This window comes from Colobus angolensis, unplaced genomic scaffold, assembly GCF_000951035.1.
Source record: "Colobus angolensis palliatus isolate OR3802 unplaced genomic scaffold, Cang.pa_1.0 Scaffold142, whole genome shotgun sequence".
Classification (NCBI taxonomy): domain Eukaryota; kingdom Metazoa; phylum Chordata; class Mammalia; order Primates; family Cercopithecidae; genus Colobus; species Colobus angolensis.
The window spans coordinates 5,763,940-5,774,718 of record NW_012114511.1 but is presented as its reverse complement, the minus strand read 5'-3'; the positions used below and the strand labels follow the sequence as shown (position 1 = coordinate 5,774,718).

General features: G+C 52.2%; 1 protein-coding gene across 4 annotated transcripts in view; it reads right to left on the bottom strand.

The window, feature by feature from the left end:
- The window catches only part of SLC4A9 (solute carrier family 4, sodium bicarbonate cotransporter, member 9), a 19,985-nt gene extending 9,563 nt beyond the window's left edge, over nucleotides 1–10,422 (bottom strand). Inside the window, exons 1-17 of one of the 4 annotated variants that reach the window (XM_011935351.1) lie at nucleotides 10,165–10,422; nucleotides 9,652–9,812; nucleotides 9,258–9,371; nucleotides 8,765–8,820; nucleotides 8,454–8,611; nucleotides 8,095–8,182; nucleotides 7,575–7,729; nucleotides 7,091–7,207; nucleotides 6,745–6,919; nucleotides 6,458–6,591; nucleotides 6,024–6,286; nucleotides 5,068–5,126; nucleotides 4,625–4,813; nucleotides 4,382–4,495; nucleotides 3,061–3,222; nucleotides 2,745–2,923; nucleotides 1,984–2,056 (exon numbers count right to left, since the gene is read on the bottom strand). In XM_011935351.1, the coding sequence (XP_011790741.1) occupies nucleotides 1,984–2,056; nucleotides 2,745–2,923; nucleotides 3,061–3,222; nucleotides 4,382–4,495; nucleotides 4,625–4,813; nucleotides 5,068–5,126; nucleotides 6,024–6,286; nucleotides 6,458–6,591; nucleotides 6,745–6,919; nucleotides 7,091–7,207; nucleotides 7,575–7,729; nucleotides 8,095–8,182; nucleotides 8,454–8,611; nucleotides 8,765–8,820; nucleotides 9,258–9,371; nucleotides 9,652–9,812; nucleotides 10,165–10,394 (2,427 nt within the window). In that variant the 5' untranslated portion in view covers nucleotides 10,395–10,422. Of the gene's footprint in view, nucleotides 1–1,983; nucleotides 2,057–2,744; nucleotides 2,924–3,060; nucleotides 3,223–4,381; nucleotides 4,496–4,624; nucleotides 4,814–5,067; nucleotides 5,127–6,023; nucleotides 6,287–6,457; nucleotides 6,592–6,744; nucleotides 6,920–7,090; nucleotides 7,208–7,574; nucleotides 7,730–8,094; nucleotides 8,183–8,453; nucleotides 8,612–8,764; nucleotides 8,821–9,257; nucleotides 9,372–9,651; nucleotides 9,891–10,164 lie in introns of all 4 variants that reach the window. The other 3 variants (XM_011935352.1, XM_011935350.1, XM_011935353.1) reach the window with 3 other exon arrangements.
- Between the last annotated feature and the right edge of the window lie 357 nt (nucleotides 10,423–10,779).

The following is a 10,779-nucleotide window of genomic DNA, read 5'->3' as shown; positions in this document are numbered from 1 at the left end:
GAACTCCCGACCTCAGGTGATCCACCCGCCTCGGCCTCCCAAAGTGCTGGGATTACAGGCGTGAGCCACTGCGCCCGGCCAATCATCTTATCTTCTTCTATTTGTCATAGAATTTATCACTATCTAAAGTTATCCTATTTTCTTGTTTTAATTTTTTTTCTCTTTCTTTTTTTTTTTTTTTTTGAGATGGAGTTTTGCTCTTTCACCCAGGCTGAAGTGAAGTGGCTTGATCTTGGCTCACTACAACCTCCACCCACCAGGCTCAAGTGATTCTCATACCTCAGCCTCCCAAGTAGCTGGGATTATAGGCACCTGCCACCACATCTGGTTAACTTTTATATTTTTAGTAGAGACAGTGTTTTGCCATGTTGGCCAGGCTAGTCTCGAACTCCTGACCTCAGATGATCCACCCGCCTTGGCCTTCCAAAGTGCTGGGATTACAGGCGTGAGCCACCATGCCTGGCCTCTTGTTTTAACTTTTAAAAATCTTTCTCCTTTCACCAGATTGCAAGGTTGGAAAAATGGTTTCTTTTGACTACCATTATATCCCCAGTACCTAGAACAGTGCTTGGTATATGGGTTTTTGTTTGTTTTTTGTTTCGGGTTTTCTGTTTTTTGGGTTTTTTTGTTTGTTTGTTTTCTTTTGTTTTTTGAGACAAGATCTCACACTGCCCAGGCTGGAGTACAGTGTCACAAACTTGGCTCATTGCAGTCTAGACCTCCTGGGCTCAGTGATGCTCCCACCTCAGCCTCCCAAGTAGTTGGGACTACAGGTGCACACCACCATGCCCAGCTAACTTTTGTGTTTTTTGTAGAGATGGGGTTTTGCCACGTTGCACAGGCTGGTCTCAAACTCCTGAGCTCAAGCGATCCGCCCACCTCGGCCTCCCAAAGTACTGGGATTACAGGTGTGAGCCACCACACCCAGCCTAGCATATGGTTTATGCTCTGTAAATGTCTGTGAATGAGAGTCACCCAGTTAGTAGGTGGCTGATCCAGTCCATCTGGCTCTTTCCACACTCTACTGTCACCCAGCTTCCATGACCTTTCCCTTCCCTAACCTCTTGTCATCCTGCCAGTGACTCTTGTCTGACATTCTCCACACCCTCCTTGACTGCTTTGCTGTCTTGGCTTGTTGAGCCTTTCTGCTATTACTTGTTACTTAATTTTTGCTCATGTGTGTGTGTTGCTGGTAGGGGCTTAGTTCCATATTTCTTTTCAATATTCCACCGACCCCTACTTCTCCCAAGTGCCTAGCAGTCTCGCATATGGCAAATACTCTATATACCTCTGGTGAAGGAGAAGTGAAGGCTTTTTGCCTCAAAGTTTTTCTGAGGTCCCTTTTTTTTTTTTTTTTTTTTTTGAGACAGTCTTGCTCTTGTCATCCAATGATCACCACTCACTGCACTCTCAAACTCCTGGGCTCAAGTGATCCTTCCACCTCAGGCACACACCACCATGCCCAGCTACCTTTTTTATTTTTTGTAGAGACAGGGTCTCCTTATGTTGCCCAGGTAGGTCTCAAACTTCTGCACTCAAGTGATCCTCCTACCTCAGCCTCCCAAAGTGCTGGGATTACAGGCATGAACCACTGCACCTGGCCTGATCATACTCTTAGTCTCAGGTTTGTTGGGAGGCTAGAGCAAGGGTAGCACTTAGACCCTAGGGGATGGTGGTGGCACACCCACACCTTGCTCCACTGGGTAAAAAGCCCATTGGATAAGAGTTTGGGTTCTCAGACAGATCTGAAAAACTGGCTCGTTTGATGGGCTTTTGCAAATTACTTTGCCTCTTTAACCTTTGGCTGCCTCATTTGTAAGGTACATATTCCTTTCAGGGTTAATGTGAGGATTAAATGAGACCATGTATGGAGAAAACTTAACAGAGCACCTGGCACACTGTAAGTGTTCAACTAGTGTCAGTTCTTGCTGTGCTCCTATTATTAGTGCACTGACCCTGATCTTGGCTTATATAAAAAGGTACCTTGAGCACAGGTGCCAGGAAGATGGAGGCTCCTGTAAGGATGAACACCACCAGGCCTGTCAGCCTCTGCTCCCTGTGGGGAGAGGGAAGAGTTAGCTGAGGTCTGGGGGAGTCCCTGGGGTACCCAGACTGGAGATCCTGGCTGAACGCCAGTACAGACCCTAGCAGCAAGAGGAAACTAGAGGAATACCCCAGTAGGTCACCTGGAGGGATGAGCCCTTAGCTTGATGTGAAAAATTGGTGGCGAGGAAGGGGCAGAGCACTTCAAGATGAGAGTCCCAGACTTCTCCATCAATTCAAGTTCATAGTTGCTCCTCATTTTTATTTTGATGGAAAATTAGCAATGTTTACACTGCCATAAAGACTTACATTTCACAATTTATAAAGTTGATTTCATATAGTTTAGATACTTAGACTGTGTTTCCAATGGTTCCAAAATTGTTTTTATGATGGATTCCTTTGTAACTTCTACATTGAGTGAGGATTATTAGGTGGCACCTGACCCTCCACTTCAGCCCTGGCTGCCTCTACCTTTGCATTGATGATGCTCCTCTTGAGGCCCCTCCCAGTCCCCATGGCTGAGAGAAGAGAGGGGAAGATCTGACTTACCCATCTCAGAGCCCAGAACTCACTCATTGTGCCACTGCAGTGTTTGTAGGACACCAGCTTAGAATTAAAGCTGCCCAAATAACTCTGCCATGTTCCCCATTGCCCTACCTTGCAGCCCACCTCTTACTCCGCTTCCTAAATACTGCCCTCACCTGATACCCAGGAAGTTGGGGAGCTCTCCAGGGGCACAGGCTCTGCTCTCTCTCCGAAGACTGTCCATGTGAGCCAGGGAGATGACAGTGGCTGAGACATACCAAGGCAGTCCAAGCACTGATGTGAGTAGCATCAGCACAGCCACACAGAAGAGGTCCAGGTGGAAGCCAGCTCCCTTCTGTAGGTAGTGGTGGGGGCAATGAGGATGAAGCTAGCCCAGGCCCTGGCCCTCTGTCCTCTGAGGTAGGATGGGGGAGTGTAGACTACCCTGGAGCTTCTGTCCCTTGGTCTAGGGCCTTGCCCAGCAGTCCTTACCTGCAGTCTGTATTCCACGCGGTTGAGGATGACCGCTGTGATCTGTTGGTCCATGAAGATGAGGATAGACAGCAGCAGGGCAGGCAGGGCAGCTGCCACACTCCACCACCACGGGTTGGTTCCAAAAGGTGACACCAGCCAGCCACGCCCAGGGAGTGTGGGCTGGGGGAGGGCATTTCATGGACAGGTTGGAGAGGGTCTCCCAAGAGCATCTCACCTGCACACCTCAACCTTGGCATTCTTCCACAACCTGCCCCCACCCCAAGACACTAGATGCTAGTGGGGTGTGTGTGTACAGCTGGTTCAAAGCATCCCAGTGCCTTAAAAGACAGCAGATGGAAGGAGACCAGCCCTGAGGTCAGGCTGGAACCAGGGGCTCTGGACTTTGGTTCAGGGTCCCTCCCTCCCTGGAAGAGAAGGAGGTGGCAGATGTGGCCTGCACACACTTCTTGATGTACAGAGCCCTGCTCCCTAGAGATCCCTCTTCCCCTATCCTGGGTGGGGCAACTCAGGCTCAGACCTGCCTTGATCTGAGGCAGGGACAGGGCTGGGTGTATCTGCCTCAGCTCTGATTACAAGCATATGTGTAGGGGAGGGGGCCCCAGTTGCTGCCCCAGTTGGAGTCCTCCCTGCTCTCCTGTCTTGGAGGAATTCGGAGAGGAGGTCTCCAAATGCACAGGCAAAGTCTAGAAATCAGTGCTAAGCCTTGTCCTACACACTGTCATGCCCTGGAAAGGGAGTTCCAGCTTTCCTGGATCAGAGTAGGCAATAAGGGGTGCAAAGAAGACAGTGAGGAGTAGTGGGGTGGGCAGGGCCATGCCAAGAGTGGGGCAATCCCATAACAATAATAGCTAACATTTATTGAGGACTTGGTATGTGCCAGGCATGTGGTAAGTGCTTTCCATTGTGATCTTCTGTAAACTCAAAACAATCTACGGAGTAGGAACTATTGTCATTTTATTATTTCCATTTTATAGATGAAGAAATTGAGGCTTAGAAATGTGCATTAACTTGCCTGATGCATAGCTGGGAAGTGGAAGAACTGGAACTCAAACCCAGGGCTGGCTGATCAAGACCCATTCTCTTAACCCATACCCTGTAATAATAGCTACCGTGTATTCTCTGTACTCACGTGTCTGCTGCAGTACTTCATTGAATCCTCACGACAACCCTGTGGGGCCGTTATTATTACTATCTCTAGTTTATGAGTGAAGAAAGAAGCTTAGAGAAGAGAAGTGTGGGATTTATGCATTTTCCTTTCCCATGATCTGCTGGCCCTGCTTTCCCCTATGGTCCCCCAACCCTATTCCCTGGCTCTCACCTTGAACTCTCTGGGCACCATGAGCTTTGGTGTGGCTAGGCCCAGGAAAGCATCAAGGCCACAGCCCAGCAGGATGGCCAGGACTGAGGAGAAGTCGCTAAGCCCTTTGCGCACCTGGCACACAGTGGACACTCAGTCAGGTCCAGACCTGGCATCCCTCTTTTTCCATACCACTTCCCACTCACAGATAGGACCCAAAGCTTAGAGTCAGGCCTCTCCCACAAAAAGAAAGGTGACACTCACCACAGAGGGGAAGAAGCGGCTGGTCTTTATACACTTGAGGGCCATAGCAAAGAAGAAAGAAGTAAGGAAGAGGAGAAGGGAGAAGAAGGCAATGTCTGGGACTGTATGACAGCCAGGGCCACGAGGCTGGCCTCCCTGCCGGGTACACTCAGGTGGCGGCAGCAAGGATGCATTGATCAGGCCTAGGTCCTGTACACAGGAGGGTCGGGGTGGGGTTACAGGCAATGGAGTAAATGTCCTGCTCTCCCGGACCCACTTCAAGGGAGGAGGGACCCACAGAGATACCAAGGGCCCAGGATGGGAAGTTCCCAGCTGTAGGAAATGGCTAAGCCACACTCACCTATGAAGGTTTCCTTAACCTATGGGTAGGAAGAGCTAGGAACCACTGACTGCCTTGGTCTCCACCCTTTCCTTCCTAGAACCTCCCAGGAGCAGTCCCTCACCATGCTTACGATATCGTCTCTGTCTTTTGGCCTTGTCCTTATCCATTGAGAGTCATTTCCTGGGAAGCAGAGAATAATTCAGATGTATGTTCCCTCCCCTGGGAACCTTCTCCAGCCCCATAAAATTCTAATCTGATGGGTCCAGCTGAACCAGAGTTCTTAATTGTGACTCATCTGTCTGCTGACTCTATCACTACCAAGTGTGTACTGCTCAGGACATTGTCTCATGCCCTCATCCTCTCAAATTCTCTACCCATCTGCATCCCGTGTACCAAGCACTGGACCTGGCCACAGCAAATGCTCAGCAAATGTTGACTGAATAGAGAAGTATACAAATCTGTGTGTTTCCACCAGGGCTAGAACTGGTCTTGTTCATGCCTAGCACTGATAGAAGAACATGTAGAGAGGCCATTTCTTCCCCGTCCTGGTGTTGCCTTCCATGTGGAGGGATATATGCAAGTGTAATACTCCAAGCCTCTCTCCACCTGGCCAGCCACTCTCACCCAGAAGAGCAATGATATATTTGATTGGTGATTTCAGGAAATGAAGCTGGGCATACCTGGCCCTGCCCCTTTCTCTCCCCTCTCTCGAGTATAAGCTGCCTGTTTGATGTATGTGTTTAGCTCTGCTTCCCTGGGGCAAGATAGTCTCAAACCAGTGCTTCCATGACTGGTGGGTAAGTCTATTCAATTTTGGCTTCATCATTAGGAAGCCCATTCACCTATAGATATAACCCATGTTCCTCTATCAGTGTTGTCAGAAAGGAAGATGATATTGGGCCTTCTGTTGTCTTATTTCTCAATTAATTCAGAACCAGAGTGGAAATAGTACTGCCAGTTATTGGGTAAGTATGCAGCATTTTGCAGAACTTAACCAGGGGGGATAGTAAGGGTGCAACCCCTCCCCTTCCCTACATCCTTCTTCACCTGACCAAGGTCCCTGTTTCCCTTACCCACCTCCTGGGCCTGGGTATTGGCAGAGGCACCCGTAGGCAGAGGACCCAGGCTTCTGGATAGGATAGGTATGGGTCAAGTTCAGCATTTTGCCCACAGCATCATAGATGAAGATGAGGCTGATGAGGGCACAGAAACCTTCCTCGGTGAAGCGGGTGAAGTAGCGCACCAGAACACTGGCCTCTGTGGCCACCAGCACCAGGCAAAAGGTAGCCACCCAGATGCCCACCCATAGGCGGAAGGGCAGGTAGTCCAGGCTGTAATCTCTGTGGGGATGAGAGACAGGAAGGCTTAGCAGGGCTGTCTGCTTCCCACCAAACCCAGGTCAGGTATCCCTCAACCCAAACAGATAGCTCCCACCCTCTCCTATTCACCCAGCCAGGAGCAGGCTGACCATGGCACTAGTGAGGATCTGGTGATGGGGGTAGCTCTCTTACCTGCTGAAAGAGAAGAGCAGGCGCTCAAAGACCAGCACCGGCCCAGTGCTGCTCAGGATGGTGAGGGGCTGGCCTGCCATCAGGCAGAAGGCAGCTCCTGCCACTGCTGTGCCCAGGAAACTTTCCAACACTCCCTGGAAGCCAACAGGGGCTCAGCACAGGACCCTGAAGTCCTCAGGACAGGAGCCCAAGCTTTGGGAGAGCCTCCTTAACTTACCCATAGTCCCAGGGGAAGGGAAGGACTAGGAGACACCAAGGCTTGTACCTGTCCCCTGGGCCCTACCCACCTGGGCACCATCAGTGGCATCTCCCAGCAGACCCCCGAAAGTGATGGCATTAGTGACAGTGGCCAGGTAAATGTAGAGTACCGCCGAGAAGCATTGGAGATGCAGGGCGTCCAAGAAATCGCTGGGGTACCACGGGGCCTTCCTGCGCACGTCCTGGATAAGGCCCCCAAACAGCCTCCCGCCCGAGGGTCGTCAGTGATCCAGGTTTTCACACTCCACACCCGCATCCCTGCTACTTTCCCTGTGGCCGGGTGAGCCCCTCCCACAGTGAGCACACACCTCAGTTTCCGTGTGACTCCTCCCCTCCCCAGGTCACCCACCCTTGCTTCCTCCCAGCTTGCCTCACCTGCCAGTCCGCTGCAACTCCGGGCTGGGTGCGTGCGGCCCATGGTGGTGCCTGTCCTCAGCCGAGGTCAGGCGCGGGCCGGAGGGACCTCTGATCTCCCGCTGTTGCGAGGGAAGCCTGAGGAGGAGGGGAACCCGAGGTTGGCTAAGGATCTCCAACCCGTCCGGACTCGGCCCAGAGCTGGTGGCGCCCTGCCCCCTGGCGGCTGCTCTTGTCTCTGCTGGCGAGGGGACCATGGCGACACAGGGGCCTCAAAAAGGTCCAAGTCATATTGCGACCTGTAGAAAGCCAGGCTCGGGCAGGGAAGGTTTTGTTCAGGTCTCTTAGCGACAGAAGTCCAGCAGAACTCCGAGTTAGGTCTGCCTGACTTCAAATCCAAAGATAGGTCCCTATCTCTTTCCTGGGACCTCACCCCCCCTAAACAATGGAATCAGACCCAGGACCTATGGGCAGGAATCTGTATGGGATGATAGCTCCCAGGTACCTTTTGTGCTGAGATGGCAGACATTTGGGCGGGGGAATCCGGGCTGTTGGGTCCCACCGACCCGGGGGAAGCACTGTCACCTCCTCTAGGAACGCATCCAGGGCTGCCAGAAGGTCATGAAGGTTGCTGGCCCGACGAACTGACCACTGGAATTGCTGAGGATGGGGACACAGAATGGGTGGTAAGTGTAAATCTGGTCTCTTACATGCATTTTCATAGTGTGAAAACTAGACACATGTCACAGAGGCAGACAAGTCATTCACACATTCCTTTATGCATGCATTCATTCATTCAGTGGGTATCTATTGAGTGCCTATAGTGTGCCAGCACTCAGCCAGTAATGGGGCTGCACTAGGAGACAAGGAAACTTCCGTCTCATTGCTCACTCTGCCTCATTGCTGTATTTAGGCACACATACAGAGTCCACACACACACGAACCCATGCATGCATGCATGTGTGCACATACACACAGGCATGTGTGCGCGAGCGTGTGCACACACACACACCTGCTTAGCTCACCGGGTCACTGAGGAGGACAGCTGCTGCCCGTCCCATCTCATGGTAGCCCTTTCCCAGCATAGGGGGGCCCAGGAGAAGGCAGAAAAACCTGAGGAAGGAACCAGGCCCCAGAGATTCACAGGCTGCTTTCCCACAGGGCAGCCCTGGCCTCTGATGCTCAGCTCTGACCTATCAGTTCCCATAAACATACTCATTTGCACACCTACAATGCAGTTCTGACCACTACTCTCTCCCCAGACCCCTGAGCACCATCCTCCCCACAGCCTGAGAATCAGACTGAGACCCTCCTTCCCCTCCCCAGTAAAGACCCTTCTGGGCTCTGGGATCCCTGACTCCCACTCACTCCCAAGTAGCCTTACCTACTTGGGAGGGACACCTCAGTAAGGGACCCCAGTACCACAGGATCCCGCAGTCGAACAAAGGCTCCCAGTGGCTGTGCCAGAAAGCCCAGCTCCCCTGCCAACACAGTCCCTGCCTCGGCTCCTGGAGGCAGCTTCTGTCTCAGGGGGTTCTGGTACTGGATGGGGGTTCAAGGGGACAGAGAGTATGAAAGGTTATTTGGGGAGGATAAGATCTCAACTGATGAGAAATCCAGTGGAGAGTAGACTTTTGTTAATTCCTAACCCCTCTCCCAGCCATTGGAAAGGGACCCCAAGGAAGGGCTACAAACCTGTTCCCTCAGGGGGGCTTCCTCATTGTCAGAAGCCTTTCTTGGATGAGTAGAGCCTACAAAACAGGATTATGCAGTGATTAAGACCACAGGCTTTGGGGTGGATCCACCAGGATTCCCTAATCACTTTTGCCACTGACAAGCTGTAAGAATTAGAGTACACCCTTCTCCACTCTGAGCCTCAGTTTTTTCATCACTAAAATGGGGATAATTGTGGTACTATTTACAGGGTGGTTGTGAAGATCAAATGAAATACTGCGTGTAAAGCTCTTGGCACAGTGCCTGCCAAGTACATCTCTTCACAGAGCTCTCTTACGATTCTAGCCCCCTGAATCTTCTCCCCACAACATTACCACAAGTTTCCTCTTGATCATGAGTCCTGTGTTGCAGCCTGAACTAAGCCTGGGCTACTTCTAGCCCTAGAAGGTGCAGGGGAGATCTGAGACCCTGCCACACCAGGGTCTTGGTCCTGGGCCCAGGGAGGGGCTCTCACCCCAGCAGTGCCTGGTGCCTGTGGTCTGGTTGTAATGCTGGGGTCTCTGCAGCAGCAAGGCCTGCAGCTGCCCTCTCAGCTCTGGGCTCAGCGACTCCACCCTGGTCACCTGCTCTGGAGAATGGATTGGGGGTTATCTTCTTCCTGAGAGTTCCCTGCCCCACACTCTTCCCCGTCTCCCTCTGCCCAGACCCCTTTCCCTTCTGGGAGTCTCAGACTGCCAGGGCCAATGAACTTGCTCCTCCACCCTGCTTTTCTATGTCCACCTGTGACAAGGGTAGACAATCCTAGGAGGGGTAGAGGTGGGCTCTAGAAGATTCCAAGACTTTGGAGGGGAAATCCTGGGGAAAAGGCATGGCTACCCAGGCCCTTCCTGCAAAGGCTCCCAGCCTACCCACGAGCTCCAGGAGGCTCTGAGCTGGGCAGTCCAGCAGTACAAGGCCCTCGGCCAGCAGGCTGCGGAGCTTCTGGAGGCTGGGAAGTGCCAGGGTGGGCACATGAGGGGCACTCCACCGGCCTGCAGCCACCTCCAACTTCTCCTCAAACAGTACCCACCTGTGATGAAGGTGGGTAGAGGTAGACAGTGTTATTGGGGGCATTTCTCCCATGTCCAGGAGCAGAGATGCAGAGGAGCTAGGGAAGGCAAGGCAATGAGGGTATCCTGGGCCCAGCGGTGTGAAGTGTTCCCCCCACCCCTGGCAGTCACCCCTCATCTTGGGTCTTGGGGATCTCAAAACTAGACTGCAGAAGAAGCTGGGCATCATGGAAGGTAAGACCCTGAAATAAGGGAACACAGCGGGGAAAATCCTAATTTTGGGCAGCCCCACAAGAAGCACTGGGGGGCATATAGGAGGCTCCAGCTGGGAAAGGGGAAGGATCCCACAGAACTGGCCTGCATCCAACTTACCTGCCTGTCTCTCTCCACTCAAGTGCCTGGGGCCAGCCCAGCAGCTCATTCAGCTGAATGAAGAGCAGAGGGTCTTTGGGTACTCCCAGTTCCTTGCTCTCTGTGTCTGAGGGGCCATCAGGGCTGGGGCTGGTGCCAGGGCCAGGGTTGCTGTCCAGCTCCCCTGAAGGAATATTTCTAGGAGCACTGGAGGCTTCAAACCCCTCCTGGCCTGGCAGCTTCATTTCCATGAGGCTTGCACAGAATCTTGGAACCAGTACAGTCTGAGGTTCTGAAGCCAGGGGCCCTCTGACTGGTTGCATTTATAATGCATCCCCCACTGCAGCACAACACAAACAGAACAAGGCCTGCTGACTCCAGAGCCTACCGGTCACCTACTCTCCTACTTGCTTCCCCCACCCCCTGCTGGCATAAGAGTATTTGTAAGACTAGCCTGGCCTTTCCCTGGCTCTCCAGAAATGCCAACCTGGGGCCAAAATGTGTATGTGCATTTCCTGTGTTATCAGGTCTGATCCCACTGTGTTTTGTGTAAAGAAACAGGAGTAAATGATTGGCCTGGGTCTGAGGACTTGGTACCTCCAGATTTTGCTGCCCCCTCACTTGTATCAAATATAA